Here is an 18,096-nt window from a genome sequence, read left to right on the forward strand (position 1 = left end):
ATGAATGATTAAATAAATTGCCCTATCTTGGACACAATAACCTTACCATTGGCCACCCCATGTGAATCATTAAAGTGACTTCAGATACACTTATTGATCAGAATATTTTCATGAAGATGGTTTAGAGCAGAGGTGTCCAAACAGTTCCATGGAGGGCTGAGTGTCTGCAGGGTTTCACTCTCACCTTGATTAATTAGGTCAGTAATGCTTTAGTTTCTACCCTCACCTGGTTGTTTAGGTCTGAACTGGGAACCAATTTATAGGAAAATTAAACCTGCAGACACTCGGCCCTCCGTGGAACCGGTTTGACACCCCTGGTTTAGAGTGTTGTTTATTAAGGAGTAGCACCCATAATCCACTCTAGTTAGCTAAAACGACCTGAGAGTAATTAGGGCTACCTGTCTTTTACAGGGACAGAATGTCACATATTTGCTTGGCCAGGTCTGGGATTTTATCAAGCAACATTTCAATTACTGGTTAGTGGCTCTGGTCACATGGAACCCCAAATGGGGTGTTCCATTACATGTTTAGAAACATTTGCATAAAGCATGGTAATCAGTGACAGTGATGATTGGATACAATGTGATAACACATTTCTCTCTGAAGCAAAACAAAGTCTTCAAAAAACAGTGAGGTGGATCAACCACAACAATAGAAACAGTAAAAATAAGATTGCATCTAAAAGTGGCAGAGTGTTGAATTCCCCTTTAAACGATCAGAACAGAGATAAATCCTACAGAAATTAAACAGTTAAATTCAACAGTTAAAACCTCAGGGGATTCCCTTGTGAATTCTGGTATCCTCTCAGATTTTCTGTGTAAATTGATAAATCAAGCTAACAGTGATGGCGTGCTTAAAGTGGTATGTGAAAAAGGCAAACACCCAAAAGAGGAGGGATTGACAGGTAAGAAAAAGGAACACAAGCAAAAGCAATGCCTATTGAATGTGATGCACTTGTTGAGCAAATTCGAGGCCATGGAACAGCATGCATCAGGAGGTGCTTTAATGTGTGTAAAGGAACCCATCCCTTCACACTGTGATTAAAAGATAAATTTCTGCTGTGCTAGTGACACATTTTTCTTATAGTAAGGTGAAAGCACATGGATTTGTCAAATAATGACTGAACATTGGCACAAACGGCTAACACATTTTCATCAATGGGTGTACTTTCAAACATTTCACATTAAAACGCGTATTTTATGTAACGCAGGATTTTGATGGACTACAGGTTTCTAATATGAAGGTTTTCTGACAGTCATATGGGTTACAGGTGCAACATGGACAGAATCACATGAGACACAACATATACTGAGCACGCTCCATTACAACCTCCACTCCACTCACATGCAGAATGTTAATGGAAGAGAGAGAGACAGAGACACAGAGTGATCGAGGGAGCATAAAGAGACAGGGAGGAGAGGGGGGAGGAGAGGGGGGAGGAGAGGGGAGGAGAGGGAGAAAATACCAAAAAGAGGAAAAGAAATAAAGCAGCGATAGCAAAAGATAGCGGGGGAAAAAACTGAAAACAATAAAAGAGCTTAATGAAAAGACAGGGACATTCATCTCAGCCTCTCCTCACAGTTTGGTCTGTCTGCCCTGGAGCAGCTTGGCACTCTCCCATCCCCAGAGACAGTCTGTCCCTATCACCTTGGACGGCTTGATGGGAGCGATAATGGGGAGAGGAGAGGAAGCGTCGTTTCCGACTGCTTTTCCTGAATCTCGGAAAACCTCTCGCAGAGGAGAATCCTGACGGCCTCGGTCACACCCCGTGCCTGACTCCTACTACGGCGAGCACAGTAAATTATACATGCCCCTCACAGGACGGCCTGTCCTCTGCACAAACCAGAGGCCTGGCGCCAGACGCTGTGTGAAAGGACAACTTGTGAGGTAATGCCTCACATGGACTTATTACAAATGAAACGCATGGGTTGTGTACTAAAATGCCTGATTTGGTTTCTCAGTGGGGTTTAATGCGAAACGCTGGTTACGGCGCTGTCCGCATCACGCAGACCGCCTCCTCGCCCGTGCCACAGCACTGATTCATAATGTGGTACCGAAATTAGCAACACAGGGAGCCCTTCTCAGACAGACAGCGTGTCCACAGATGTAGATGTGTCAGAAGGATATCTCCAGTGGTGAGTGTACCGTACTGTGTGAACGACCACGTCAACCAGTGTAATTGTCCCCCTGTTCATTCCCCTCGTCAGTCAGTTCCCATGTCCCCCGTCAAGCCCTGTGCTGGCAGCCTGACCCAACCCCATTCAGCCTCCTTCTGGGGTCCTCTTTCCCAGGGTTCTACAGTGCCCATCTCTGTAGCTGAACTCAGATGACTCGCTTACAGTGTATTTGGAGGGAAGGCTGACTTTTAGGGCGTCCCGGTGGGAATTTCGTCGGTATGCATCTTTCTGAATGGATGTGGTCCGGGTGAAGGACTGAACGCACTTGGCTGACGTGCTTTAGCTTTTCATATAACCAGGACTTCACTCTCACTAGCACACGCAGAGTGTTGAAACACAGTACACAAGTTGTGCATATATTTCTCTCTGTACAGTAGAGCAAATAACTGCTGGCATATGACCGGCAGCTCCTTCCTGTCTATAATGAGCAGCGTCCTGACACTGAGGTTTTCCATCAGCCACAACCAGGCATTTTCCCATCTATCTCTGTCTGTCACGAACGTGCACACATGTGTGTGTGTGTGTGTGTGTGTGTGTGTGCACACTCGGGTGCAACTAGTGGTGGCAGGCACATTGACAAGGCGATGAGGTATCCTGAGCAACCACCACGAGTGGAATCTCAGAGACACACACACACACACAGGCCGACAAAAACACACATAAAAGTCCCTCTGGCAACGTCCTCACATGACGGAGCTAAGATTAAAATAGACCTGTGTTCAGTTCAACCAGTCCTTGTATACCAGACACTGTTTACCATCAGGGCCTCAATCATTCTATACAATACATAGCGTACACCCACAGCCTATATCTCAAGCCCGTATCTACAGCCTACATCTACAGCACACATCTGCATCTACAGCCCAGAGAATACCATATGTGACCGTCAGAAATCTCCTGTGAGATTTCTCCGTGATTTATTTCACTTTTGTGTAAGCTGCATGCTCACAGATCTTGGGTGTGTTGCTCATATGACAAGGCAGAGAGATGTTACCACAAGTAAATCCTGTTATTTTAGCGATTGACAGTGACAATACGCCTCCGTACATATACAGCACAGGAAGTGTTTCACACCCTCACACTCTCCTCCCAACCACCTGAATGCCTGTCACAGGATGCTAACCGCCAACATGAACCTACCCACCCCACAACACACACACACACACACACAAACAAATGTCATTGAAGTAGAACACATACCACAGTTGACACAATTTTATCGGCTTTTAATGTTATGCTTGCTGTGTTTATGACGTTACATTGTTCAGTAGATCACTAATTGTGGTTATTGGGTTACATTACAGACAGTACTGTTTAAAGTAGTGAGGTTATTTTGAACAGGTACAGTAGCTTCAGACTTGTTTAAGTCACATACTAATGAAATGCTTTAGCAGCTTTCCTGAATATTGAATATATGACTTCATCGTGTTTTGTATGAGTGTTAATGTGTGTGTGTGTCTGTGAGAGAGCACCGACTAGGCAACTTCCCATGGTTCACTGGCCTTGGCAGATTGACAACAACTATGGGTCACCCAAGTCCCACCTCCTCCTCCTTTACCGCCCAACACCACACACACGCACACACACACGCACACACACACACACACACACACTTTCCACCTTTTATTTCTAAACAACAAAAACAAACTATGTAATTTTGCTTCCTCAGAATCCACACTAAGGTTAAACTGGGGAAAAGATGTTGAGTGACTGCTACACCCAACCCGCCTTTCCCCCTGTCATGTGAGGGAGAGACCTTAAGCAAGGAAGGCAAGTGACCTTAGTAATATGCCTTGGAATTAAACAAAGGGGTAGCTGTTCAAAAACGCATTAAACAACAAGGCAGGGAAGGACAACAGTTTTCATGTTAAAATATTATTACATAAGGGGCGGACCTAAGAAGGTTTATTCATGGGACTGAAACTAAATCGATTACACTAAATCAAAAAATAGACAATCAACGCAACCCATCCATGAAGCAGATTAGGACATTCAATAAGTGATCTGTTAAAAATAACAATTTATTCTGCGTCTGTAAGATTTATTGTCTGCTTTAATTGGTGTTTGTGGCACTAACACGTGGGTAGCAGAGTGACATAGCCTTGATACAGTTCACTATGGAAATTCTCAGCAGCAAATTTCCATTGCGGAGCCAGTTCACCAGAACATCTTTGATAATGCACACATTAACATGACTGGTCCGTATGAGTTTATGTATTGCTCTGCGTGTGCGTTCCCTGTGTGTTCCGGTCTAACACTATTCTAATGAGTTTTTATCACTCAGCTCTAGTAGCCTATCTGTGTGTACAAAGGCAAGGTGTCAGAGCGTGTCGGCGGCTTACTGACATCTGCATGAGCAAAAACACTTCCATGTGTTGTAAATTCTCTGTTTTCGTGTGTTAAAATCAGTATTCTATCATTCCAAGTCATTATATCATAGAAAATTGTAATAAATGGTCCTTCTAGAGCCGGCAAGGGCGGGAATTCGAGCTACGCGACGTGATCCTTTGTCCCTCTCCACCCCCCTCCCTTTCCACAAAATGACAGTGCCCTTATCGTTATGGAAGCTCGAGTCATGTTGACCACGCAGCGACCACCCAGCCTCTGCGCTTTGACCGTTCGAAAACATGCCCCATAACAAAGCGCACTGTCACCGCTCAGCACAATGGGACACCTCAAGGTGTAGCGAAATTAAGCAGATTCGTGCACTAGATGCTGATTACCAAACTAAAAAAACGCGCCTCTAAGCATATTTAGACTACGCATTCATATGTAGGATTTTATATCAACATAGAACGTTTATGGAAAATGTAATGCATTGAGCGTCAACATCAGCAGGAAAATACTGCAAATGGAACAATGCAATAAAGGGACAAGAAATGCAGTCCAACCAAAGCCATAATGCCATTAGCTATAGGTAATAAATCAGTAATAATCTCACCTTAACTTTCCCGTTTCCTTGCACGTCAGCGCTTCGTCGGTCTTTTACAAATTAGAATGATTCCACATGGTGACTTCAGCTGCACCCCCTCCAAACTGCTGAAAGCGCGTGTTTAGCAATAGTCATCAATGGTTCGTATTATAACCCGTAAAAGCGTGGTTACTCTGTTACGATTGATTTTCTGTGAATGTTACCGTTTTTGTCTCTGAAAACAGCGTGCAGCTTCCTCCTGTTTGTAGCCTATCGCTGGTATGAAACGCCTTCTCCCAAGCGCTACATTGTTGACATTTGAGCACTGACGTCACCCTGTCCCTCATTCACAATAATGCGCTGGGCAAAAATTACGCTACAGCCCCCGTCAATTTTACGATTTACTCCAAATAAAATGCGCATTTAGTGTTGGTGAATTGTCCTTACCGATTCACCGCGGAGGGAGGATCGCTATGAATAACATATTACCAATAAATTATGATGAGACTATGAACCTTATAGGCTAAAGGTAAATAATTATTTAAATAGCAGAATCTGTGTAACCTTGATACTAACATTATGCCAGCCATTTAAAAAGATAAACTACAAACAATAACATTTTGAAACAAGAATAATACGTCTTTCTAAAGCCTCTAAACACATTTACATATTAGGACCACATAGAGCAAATCATCAGATGTCTCTATGTGTAGCAGAAAGGCTCGTCAGACGTACAGATCCATGACTGACTGTCTGGCACTGTTCACAAACCTATTTTCCATGACGCTACTAAAACCCTACATTATCATCATCGTGTGATAACATTGGCTATAAAAAAATAACACATTATAGTATACTTAATGTATTCCTTATTCATCTTGTTTATATTTCCAAAATAAATTAAACAGCAGAAAGTGAGAAGGCCCAAGGAAGTAAACAACGTCCATTAATAATAATTACAGCCTGGCGTCTGATTTCAGTTGTCGCAGGCTGAAACAGAAATGTTGGGTGTCCAGGGCCCCTTTTTTTTATAATTATTATTTGGACATGATTGTGGATCTACACATATATTTAAGTAATTTAGCAGATGTTTTAATCAATAATAATAATAATAATACATTAAATGTGCAGCACTTTTCAAGGATCCAAAGTAACTTTACAAAGTAGCAATTATACAAAAGAGAAATCCACGTTGACTTAAAATGAGATTTCCCTGAAAGCTGTTATTCCTAAAAAGTTTGTCAGGATATTTAATAAACACAGTCAGATGTTTATAAAATCCTGAAAGAATCCTAAATGGGTAAGGTCAGCTCCAGCACAATGACCCCTTCTTCATGTTGTCATTTAATTAGATGCAACAAGCCAAGTCATAACCTGAAAATGTTTGTACTTTTGATTAATTAAAAATGCACAATACAGAAATCAGTACTTTCGTCCAGAACCATAAACATCCAACTAAATATTCTTGATAGACTGGGCTAGGATATATATGCTTAAAATTGTCTAAACAGGAAACATGTAAATGAGTGAAATTACTTAAATATGCATTTCTGTTAATCATGTGAATTAACTTAATCTATCAGTGTCAGACATACATATTTTTAATGGTTGTCAAAGTTTTCATTGTTTAATGCGTTTAAAAGAGGTGGTTCTACCAAATTACATATTGGATTCTATATCCAGTTACCATATATGGGCGAGTTGTACACACAATGAATGCTTTGGTTTAATTTCTCTGTCACTGTCATCAAATGCACATTTTCCCCATCCAGGTCCTGCAGTCTTTCTTTTTCTTACATCATGTCCAAATCCTTTAAAGGTATTTGAAATGGAGTGTAACACTATGTAATCAATGATAATTTTAACATGTTGCATGGCAACATAATATTGGAACCATGACTAAAATCAAATAGGTTTCACAAACGTCGGAAAATCCAAGTACTGATATTACAATGCAAATGTTAGCTTTACAATCTACATCAGATAGAGTTTTTAATTTAAATTGTATTAGTATTTTGTTAGCATGTAACATTACTGAATATATGCACATTAAGTAAATTAAAAGTATTTTTCCCATATAGATGATGATCTTTTTCATCATGTATTTACCCCATATAGATGTATATAATTTTGTGTGTATTTTCCGCTTTTAAAATTAACATCATAGCCATTGTATTATACTATGTAAATGATATGGTCTATTATAAAATATTGAATGCCTGTCTAGCCAATCAGTATTCAGTACAATGTCATATCATGTATTATTTTAATTAGATATTAGAGTAAGAAACTGAGAGGAAAAATTTAATTGCTACTTTTTTCCACCTGAATGAAGGAAAGAACTCTTTAGCACAATGAAAGACATTTTCCATCAGACTTTGTGGAAAGACAGTGGGTTAGAGCAATTAAAAAGATCAGAATAAATTTAGCCATTTTCATTTGTGCTTTTCAAATGAATAGGTTTATTAAAATGTGTATTGAACTTTACATTTTAGAGGACAGAATTACATCTGTTTTAAGTATTTGATGTCAACTCATTCAGTGGCTAACCCCCCAAGACCCCTTATTTGTTTCTCAGTATTCTGAAGAACAGAATTTAATCACTGTAATCATTCTTTAACAACTGTTCTGGATCTAAGAAATCACAAGTGCTTTTTAACATTTTGTTTTGTAAGATCTTTAATAAATCTCTGAGCTACACTTTATATAAATTATCAATTATGAACAATCATAATTCCATTCATCATTTATGGACATGTTACATAATGTGACGTATGATTCATAGGTTACAGCAGACATGAGCCTCTTGCCCTCTCTTCTCTGCCTTATGTAGGAACATATTGGTTTTGTAGAGGCTGCTTTAATATAGTATGAACAAGACAGCATTAGTCAGGCAGAGGGAGCGTGATTTCTAATATAGAGACAGCAGATCCCCAAGGAGCTGGCAAGCTATTACAATTTTTTTAGGTTGCCACAGTCTTGCTTCTCATAGAGCCCATTTATTTTCCCTGTGTGGTATTCAGATCGGCCCACATTCTCAATGTCAAAAGATATAAATAAGTAGAGCTGATTCTCACTGCTACAGATGGACATGGTGTTATATGTGGTAATGCAATGAGCCAGTGATGGTGATAACATTTTATGCACCCATTTTAAATGTAATGTAAAATTGCAGGCATTGAATTAAATACTTTTTCTTTTAAATCCTCAACGGTTGTTTTAGTAGTCATGTCCACATACAAGCCATGTTGCACATCTGCAACAGATATTGGGGACAATGTATACAACTGTGGTGGTCTTGTGTAGCTCAGAGGGTAGATCATGGCTCATTTAATAAAGTATGGCTCAGTTGGTAGAACATGGCTCAGTCAGTAAAGTATGGCTCAGTTGGTAAAGTAAGGCTCCGTTGGTAGAGGATGGCTCAGTTAATAAAGTATGGCTCAGTTGGTAGAGCATGGCTCAGTTAGTAAAGTATGGCTCAATTAGTAAAGTATGGCTCAGTTAGTAAAGTATGTCTCAGTTGGTAGAGTATGGCTCAGTTAGTAAAGTATGGCTCTGTGAGTAATGTATGGCTCAGTTAGTAAAGTATGGCTCAGTTAGTAAGGTATTGCTCAGTTAGTAAAGTATCGCTCAGTTAGTAAAGTATGGCTCAGTGAGTAATGTATGGCACAGTTGGTAGAGCATGGCTCAGTTAGTAAAGTATGGCTCAATTAGTAAAGTATGGCTCAGTTAGTAAAGTATGTCTCAGTTGGTAGAGTATGGCTCAGTTAGTAAAGTATGGCTCTGTGAGTAATGTATGGCTCAGTTAGTAAAGTATGGCTCAGTTAGTAAAGTATCGCTCAGTTAGTAAAGTATGGCTCAGTGAGTAATGTATGGCACAGTTGGTAGAGCATGGCTCAGTTAGTAAAGTATGGCTCAATTAGTAAAGTATGGCTCAGTTAGTAAAGTATGTCTCAGTTGGTAGAGTATGGCTCAGTTAGTAAAGTATGGCTCTGTGAGTAATGTATGGCTCAGTTAGTAAAGTATGGCTCAGTTAGTAAGGTATTGCTCAGTTAGTAAAGTATCGCTCAGTTAGTAAAGTATGGCTCAGTGAGTAATGTATGTCACTGTTGGTAGAGCATGGCTCAGTTATTATTCCATGGTTTAGTTGGTATAGCATGTCTCAAAATTGGTGAGTAGTACATGGAGGTTGCAACGCAAGGTTTGCAACGCCTGGGTTGTGGTTTTGATTCCCACGGGGGACCAGTAAGGTGGAGGGTAGAGTTAGAAAAAAAATGCATACTGCATAGTGCATGCTAAAATGGAAAAAATAACATATAAAAGGATGACGTGCTATTACACAGCTAAATGGTCAAGTCAAAGAAACTGGAGACGCTGACTTACACTGGAACATAACCTGAATTGAAGGAGATGTTTCCTCAACTATAAAAACATGAGAGCTCATGATAAAAGGAAGTGGAGGACTAGGCTAAGCCACACTGGGGGGCTTTAAGGAATTAGTCTGTCACCAAACCCTGCTGTCAATTCTCTCCTTTCCTCTCCTTTCTTTCAAATGAGAGATTACAGATGACACTACAGTGATAGACAGGCTTGAAAAATGTACATTCCTGCGTGGGCAAGTTGGTAGGCAGGTAGCTGGGTTCAGACTCAGTCCAATGTTTTGTTTAAAGCTGAGTGATTGCATGGAGGCATTCATAGAAGATGAAATCAAACCACCATGTCAAATTGTTGGGAGCCGGGAGTCTCATTGCATCCAAGATTATCATACTCCTTTTTGACCTAATTAAGATACTGAAATGCGGTGGTAACTATGGAAACACTTCCAAGTAAATTGGTTTAGCAAAAACATTATGAACACAATGTGTGATACATACTGCACATAATAAAATTGATATAATTTAAACAATTCACTTTAAGGGAGAAAAAAAATCTATCAAGACTATTCAATGTGTGGGTAAAACGACTGTGGTAATTCATGGAAGTTCATCATCCTGTGCTCACCACAATCCTCCAGTTTTCAGAGAACAGCACGCAAACTCCAGGAAAAAAAAAAAGAGAGGAATGTTCAGTGTGATCTAGATAATGCTGTTAAACACAGAATTAAACAGAGCTTGTTTCAGGAATGTCAGGAATGACAGAGTGAGATCATTCGCCAACACCAGCCAGGGGTGTCAGTCACTACATAGTGGTTCGACTGTCATCTTCGCAGCACTGCAGACAAAACAAACCCTCTGTCATCACTTCTAACTCGCAGACAAAAACACACTTCGGTGTGTACAGAATATATACAGAACAAATCTGATTTTGTTTTATAGTTTACTTACGCTTCCCTTTTCTTCCAAGCTCATAAGTCTATTCGGTAATTTTGATAAGCACACAACAACGGCACTTAACAGTTTTCCAATAAGAGGCCACCAGAATTATCTTGAATGCTTCAAACGCATTACGGAGAACTAACCTGAAAAAAAGATGATAAACTGTGTGGTTAGAAACCTGAATGCTGATTGGCTGAACATCTTGGTATATTAAACTCTATACCAGGTGGATGACATTTTAATTGTTTTAGTAACATTGGTAACCGGTTTATAATTCAGGCTTATGGGGATAATCTGCGATGTGTTGTGCCCAAGACCAGCTCTTAATGGTATTTTGGCAATAAACCACAACCCCTGTGCTTTACCAGATACTTAAATCAGTGATTGAAGGGTGTCACCAAGGTTAAAAACATAAGGATGAAGAAATAATCAAAATTTGTGCAAATATATTTGTTTAGACAACTTTCAAAGACTATTCTAATGCCACTGAAATCTAAATGAGAATCTCTTTATGCAACAAAGTATACAGGCATTTCTAAACCACGTGACACACAAAGCGCAAATAAAATCTGAAAGAAAGGCTACGGCAAAAAACGAAATACATAATGTCCGTCGTACAAATAATGAAAGAAAGTCTTTTCTGGAGTGCATTACTTTTTTAGTGAAGTACTTTTGAAATTCTGAAGATATACAATCAAAAGTCAAAACGCTGTTACAGAAAATATAGTACAGAGTGCGATACGGCCTAAGGCAACTTGTGAAAACACACAGAAGGCAAATAAAGCAAATCAAAGTGTATTACATATTGATAGAAGTGCTGGGAAAAGACCAAATGGTTATTCCACAACCAGCACATAGACACTGAACACTGTTGGTGTGTATACAAGTGAAATACTGACTATAATGAACAAAACAAACCCCAATAACGGGTGAATTGTGGGGTGGAGGCATTCTCACTGAGGTCGTCTCAATGAAAATATATTTTAAAACATAGGCAGATAGATCTCAAAACTATAATAAAAGATTGCTAATTTTCCAAACATGGTTAGGCATAGCTGGGCTCCTTAAAATTCATAAAAAGAATGTTCCATTTGAAATACTATCATCACTTCCGATGACCCATTGAATAGATAAAAATATACACATTTAAAAAGACAACAGTATGTGTGAAATAACATCACTGCGTTATCTCCTCCATCTCCCTTCAAACTACAACCGAAATATCGTAATCAGGGAGTAATAATAAGATGAAATACCACTCTCACTATTAGAACTTCTACAATAACCTGCAAAGACAGTCATCTGCCACAAGACAGGAAATATCTTATCAACAACTCTCTACAAAAGCCTTTCTCATATCACACATATACTTGGGATGTCACCAGCTACCAGAGAGATTCAATTTACAGGGCTTCGCTTACTTCCTCAATGCACACTGGTTCTCTGGCAAAACAAAAACAACTACTGAAATAAACTGAGCTGTTGAGACATCTTTCACCACACAGATGTACTGAATGTGGTTTTGGGTAGTGACAGGTGAAGTATGTCATTACTGCACAAAACAATGAGGAACTAGGGCCTGAGGGGAGACACGCTTAACTGTGTAATCTACTGTTAACTGTGGATCAGTTGAGGCTCTACAAATGATTTGTAATTACATGGCCTTCCTCTTTGGCCAGTGATCCAATAACAGCTTAAGAGCAAAAAGGAGTTTCAGGGACTGGCCAGACTCTTTGGCTGCTAATCCTAAAAAACAAAAAGTATATGGCAGGTATATTTGACTGTCAAAACCAAAACAAGAATTGACAAAGGAGACATAAAGAATTGGCCAATTGACAGTCTCTCTAACTGCTGCTGATCTGAGGACAGTTCAGAGGCGACGAGCACGCATCAGTGCCATTCTAACTCTTCTGTTGTTGCTGATTCTGGATCCGCTCCAGCTTGCTCTTACAAATGTGGAAGTAGGTGGAGAGGCTCTTGTTCTCATCCAACAGTTTGTTGTGCTCCTGAACCAGACGAGATGTGTTCTGTTGCTCCCTCTCATCCTGGTCCAGCTCAGAGATTAACTCCTTCCTACACATTGTGGAGATTAACGGAGAGAGAGCATGGTCAATTAGAATAGCACACAATTACAGGAACTCTAGAACAAATTAATACATACAGTAAAATACTATACTGTTTTAGAAACAAGGCTATCAATTCTGAATAATTTTCTCATTGTGTTTCAAATAAACATCTGCCATCTATAGTGATAGGGATTTCTGGGTTCAAATGTGAGTGGTGAATTGCACATAAGATTGGTTTGGAGTGATTTTAAAAAAAAGTCTGGCACATTTTCCCCTCAAAGTTCCAATTGCTTGGTCTGATGTGAACACACATTTTGTTTAAAGGAACTAAACTTGATATCTCTGAGTACTAGTCTATTTATTAGGAAATGCAATGCTTATTAGTTGAGAGGGGCTAAATGCCTGATAGGTAACTGAATGTAACAAATTCTTGACCCAGTTTTTTTTTGCCTCTCCCTCACTAATGTCATGGGGAAAACCACACCAAAATAATATGAAAATAGGGGCACACAAGTCGTGCTTCTTTGTAATCACAGACAGATTTGACCTGAGCCGCTTCTCTACTAAACAAATGACTCAAATGTGACTTTGTTCAGGTATTTCTGTTCATTTGACACTTGTTATGCAAAACAAACCAGACCAAAAATATGAAAAATGTAAAACCACATATCAAACTCAGACTGGAACTACAGCTCAGAACATGTTTGTGAAAATGACCTTACTTTCTCTGGGTGAGCAGGGCAATTTCAGTCTGCACTTTCAGGTACTCCTGGGCCATCCTGCAGTGTTGCTCAAACACTGCCATGGACTCTCTGGCGTTAGAGAACGGCGCCAGGGGCTAAACAACCCCGGAAAGACACAAATCAGCGGTTAAAAACCTTTGAACCTTTGTTGTTTTCACCCCCGTTTGTACAACTCAGTATGTAAAACAATGCTAGTTGGTGATTGGTGTCAATATGATTTAGCGTCAGTCAGCACAGAAAATGAATGGAGAGAGGCTCGACCTCCTACAGTACCTGAAGCTGGTGGTCAAGTGTCAGATATGCCATGGGGATGGAGCTGTCCATACCATTAATATCTGAGGACAAAAGAAAAACATTGGTAAGCATAATACGCACATTGTTTTCTGTTTTATAGTATGCCGTGTGTTGAACGATAGTGCCCCCTACTGAATGAAACAGGGGCATCTTGTGACAGATATACAGTATATACAGTAACTCATACCCGAGGGACTAACAGGCATCCGTATCTCAGAGCCTTTGATCTCAGTGGGGGCAGGGCTCTGGGTACGCTCACGGTCAGGAAGGCTCTCCACACTTGCCCGTCGGGACAAGGACAGGCTGGGGCGTAACGTACCCACCTGGCAAGGGGCCGCAACGACGTAGCATTGGTATGGACGGGGGTGACATTTGTTTTGGATACATTTTCTGTCATTTCATGCTTTACTGGATAGGAAAGTGGTGAAAGATAGAGAGAGCAGTAGGAGGGATTCGAAACCATGCCACAGCAGTACATGAGATGTTGTGAGATTAGACAACAACTGCAACTGCCATACCTTTGATGGTTTGAACTGAAGTGGAAATCTAGCTTCAATGCTTTTCAGGGTGTCATCTCTTCCTTGAGAGTTCGTTCCTGGTTCCATGTTGGTTTCAGTCCTGTAGCTGTTGATAGTGTTATCTGCGTAGGAACCTACAGAAGATGGAAAACTATTCTCTAGATTTTGTGCCATAACCCTAACAGACAATCTTCCAAATGTTTTTGGTTTTTCATTTGCGCTCACAGCCTTTTCATATTTCAACAACTCTTGGCAGGCATGGAAAAATAGAAAAGAATGGTTACGGGTGACTGGAGGTGTTTCAAATGATTATGCACAGCAACATTCTGTACATTTCATGCCGGTAGAGTTCGGCCAAGGACTTCACTGGTTGATTGAGCTCACGGTCTGATCTACATGGTTTGTGGCAATCCTTTCGGCCTGTTTTGCAGATGGTGAGATCACACCATTGGGGGTTACAGCCATCGGACCTCGCTTAACACTATTTCCAAAGATACTGCCGGATGGCCAGGCTGACTAATGGTTAGTGGCTTTGTAAAGACCACAGCCTAAAGGCTGTTCACACCCTCAAAAGGGGGATTGGTCCTAGTTTTTACAGGTTTTCTGGAGCTCGCGATCTGTCCTTTTGGAGTCTGTGAAACACGGCTGCTTGTGATGACTAGACATCACTGTCAATTCTAAAATATTGCATTTCGCTTACAACCAGGAGATGAAGATGACCCGCTTCTACCAGTGAAATTCACCAACAGGCCGTCCACACCTTTCATGTGTTAGCAGCTAATTAACGGACACATACAGGTAAAAAGAGCAGACATTCTGCTTCAAGAAACTTCTGGAACAACTGAAAGAGTTGTAACTGCAACAAGAACATTTTCCAAAACCCTTACTAGGCATTACTTCAACGTGTTATTAGTCTCTGACTGTTTTCAGGCCTACGGGACTCGCCTGTGCTTGTGGACGAAGAGGAGCCACTCCGGCTGTTGCCTGGACACTGGTGGGGGTACTGCAGTGGTTCATCCGACCCTGGGAAGTACTGCCGACACACAGGGGGGGGGGGGGGCAAAATGACATCCATAACAATAAACGGGTACAGTGAGAGTCTTCCTGACGCTGTGAGAGCTGGGGGTTTTCACGGTACCTTCATGAGGCTTGCCATGGTGTTTCTGACCTCCTCCATGGAGGGCCTCTGGGCCGGCTCCTTGTCCCAGCAGTGGGTCATCAGGCCCTCAATGGGCTCTGGGAGATCCTTTATCAGGGGTGGGCGAGTACCTAGGAAAACGTACATGAGATTGGCATGTCTGTGTGTGTGTACTCGTTTATGTTATCCAGGTTTTAACCAAATAACTCAGTATTTTTACTTTAAACCTTTATCTGACTTTCCGCCTTAGCACATACATAGAAGTTTCTCTCGCTGTCTCGTCAATGTGCGCGTGCCATGAGCACACTAGGCGTCCATGGCTCTGCGACCCCTCACCTCTGTGCACAGCCCACATGATGCAGAAGGCCGATCCGCCGATCTCGTCAAAGGGCTTCCTTCGGGTGATCACCTCCCACAGGATGATGCCCCAGCTGAACACGTCGCACTTCTCACTGTAGTTACTACCTGTGCCACAGAGTCAGGGAGATCCAGACAGGTAAAGACACAGTGACACCCTCGATCGTGCTGTTGGGGAGGTGGCGTCATGGCGCTCAGACCGTTCTGGTATTCAAATGAGGGCTGGGGGGGGGGTCCTCGTTAAAAGCTACTCGCCTTCAAACACTTCCGGGGCCATCCACGCGGCACTTCCTTTGTTGTTGGTCATGTGAGTCTGGATGTCACAAGCTGTCCCGAAGTCGCAGATCTTCAACACGGTGCCACCCTGCACCAGCAGCAGGCTGAAACAAGGGCAACAACGGTTCAGAGAGCAACGGCACAACAATGTCCTTAGAGACACTGCGAGTGAAGGAAATGGGCAGCACAGGAAGGGCCCCTACTTGGGAGGTTTGAGGTCTCTGTGAATGAGGGCCTTGGGTTTCATGCCGTGGAGATAGGAGACTCCCTGGGCACACTGCAGACACCAGCTCATCGCATGGGAGGCGCTGTACTGAGGCAGGGGCTCGGCTCCATGTAGAACTGGCAGGAGACAGACAAAACAGTCAAGACAGAGAAAAAAGAGGGAGACAGAGGGAGAGACAGGGAACGTGAGGGAGGAGATTGTGGAGAGCAGAGAACAGATAGTGAGAAAGACGGAGTGAGAAAGAGAGGGGGGGGGGTGAGGAGCAGTGTAGAGAAAAGACAGTGAGAGAGGGAGCAGACAGCAGACTGTGGGAAACAGAGAGCACATCGACATGGTAATGGGCACAGACACCCACAGGTAACGGCTGAACAACACAGTGTGGTTCCCTCACATCAGAGAACCACAGCCATCTGCACAGAGGCTCAGCGGGAGGTTACACTCCCACTGAAACAACGCATTGTTACTGAAATACTGAGATGAAGTTGAGGGAGAAATTACTTACCATTGTATAATGACCCACCCTCTGCATATTCCATAACCAGACACACCTGTGGAATAAAACCAGAAAAACACTAGGTGCATGATATATCCAATACTAATAACATTATAATAAAACAGTCAGTATGTAATAATAACTGAGAAATTAGTAAGGGAACATGGGCCTGCAATATAGCATATTGCTGAATGACATTAAAATCCTACTATGGCGAACTCCTGAATGTACTTACTGGATTATGACATGAGCCATAGAGCTTTACAATGTTTGGGTGATTTACTCTGGAAAGCTGGCGGAGCTGGAGGAGAAAAAAGACACAGATCAGTTAAATGGATCTCACTGTCCACCGTCCAGTATACTGATTTACTGTTTCATTTATAAATTAAACTGGATATGATTTGACTGCCGCTACTGATCAAGTGTATGAAATTGTTAGTAGGATTTTAAAATGATGGACACTGTTTGAATGACAAAACTTATTTTACAAAATACTATATATACTACTATGTTTTTCAATACAACGCAAGTGGATTTTCCCAGTACCTCTACTACAAAGGCTTTCCTCTCAGATTCACTCTCTATTGTCTTAATGGCCACATCTTTGCCCTTCCATTTGGCCTTGAAGACAACTCCAAATGTCCCTCTGCCAACAACCTGGAGAAAAATCAAGAAACAAATAATGCAGGTCTGGCCTTGTAGCATGCTTTCAATGAAGATGTGTTTTCATCCCTGACCTTTCTGTAAACACTGAACAGACGGATTCCTCTGCTACTAACTAGTCTGTCTGGTGTTTTGGAAAGGGGTATCTTGGCTCAAACGTGGAAATTGGCATTTAGAAGGGACATGGCTGAACAGTAGTAAACGCCTCTACCCATTAGAGGCAAAAGATCTTTCTCTCACATACATGTTTTAATTGTGCCTCTCAGAAAGCAGGTTGTTCGGTGTGGGTAGATATCAAACCACACACAGCCTACCTCTTCAACTTCTATGTCCTCATATTCTATATCTTCGAAGGGATATCCAGGTGGCGTCTCAAGCATCTTGGACGTTGTAATGCCTCCACAGAGCAAGTAAAAAAACAATATTTAGCGTAGAAAAACGTGACACTTCTACGCAGGTTGCATTTTCATTGTACCCCTAGTTATTTCACAAAACAACGCCTCCGTTATCCTTTCCATTCGCTGTTGGAACATACATCAGGAAGTATGAGGCTGTCCGATCTTCGAGCGAGCCGCTGTTTCGAACAGTTAAGTTACATTGTATGAAAAGCGATCAAAGTAAGAACGGAACTGCGATTTATCAGCATTATGTCTGAGTAGTTTTGTTACATCCGACGTGGAAAACCCAATGTCGTGAAGAGCAAATTAATACGACTTTGATAGGCTTGGAAAATAACAGACAGGAGTTAAAACAAATGCTGTTTGTTTCATGGTTTGCGCAGTCAAATCTACGTCCGCAGCTATGGGGTGCGTTCAAGAACATTGGGCACAGTTACATATTATGACACAGTCGATGCTGTACCCCGAGGATGCATATATCCCAAGCTCAACCAATACCTTAAAGGGAAGTATCTCCCTTA

At 41.5% G+C, this 18,096-nt stretch overlaps 2 protein-coding genes across 3 annotated transcripts in view; both read right to left on the minus strand.

The window, feature by feature from the left end:
- The window catches only part of LOC105015744 (transcription regulator protein BACH2), a 32,985-nt gene extending 27,580 nt beyond the window's left edge, over positions 1 to 5,405 (minus strand). The window contains exons 1-2 of one of the 2 annotated variants that reach the window (XM_010879110.3): positions 5,313 to 5,402; positions 5,119 to 5,213 (exon numbers count right to left, since the gene is read on the minus strand). The gene's annotated coding sequence lies outside the window, so the exon portion shown is untranslated. Of the gene's footprint in view, positions 1 to 5,118 lie in introns of both variants that reach the window. The other variant, XM_010879109.4, reaches the window with a different exon arrangement.
- A 5,427-nt stretch (positions 5,406 to 10,832) lies between these two features.
- Positions 10,833 to 18,092, minus strand: LOC105015746 (mitogen-activated protein kinase kinase kinase 7). The gene is made up of 15 exons (XM_010879114.5): positions 17,713 to 18,092; positions 17,492 to 17,574; positions 17,061 to 17,171; positions 16,750 to 16,815; positions 16,524 to 16,569; positions 15,999 to 16,137; positions 15,775 to 15,899; positions 15,499 to 15,627; positions 15,163 to 15,293; positions 14,970 to 15,057; positions 14,025 to 14,158; positions 13,694 to 13,829; positions 13,486 to 13,547; positions 13,192 to 13,307; positions 10,833 to 12,476 (listed from the first exon to the last, which is right to left on the minus strand). Exons 2-15 carry the CDS (start codon positions 17,555 to 17,557, stop codon positions 12,305 to 12,307), a joined length of 1,521 nt encoding a protein of 506 aa, XP_010877416.1. The 5' UTR covers positions 17,558 to 17,574; positions 17,713 to 18,092; the 3' UTR covers positions 10,833 to 12,304.
- Between the last annotated feature and the right edge of the window lie 4 nt (positions 18,093 to 18,096).

The sequence above is a fragment of the Esox lucius genome, chromosome 15 (genome assembly GCF_011004845.1).
Source record: "Esox lucius isolate fEsoLuc1 chromosome 15, fEsoLuc1.pri, whole genome shotgun sequence".
Taxonomy (NCBI): Eukaryota; Metazoa; Chordata; class Actinopteri; order Esociformes; family Esocidae; genus Esox; species Esox lucius.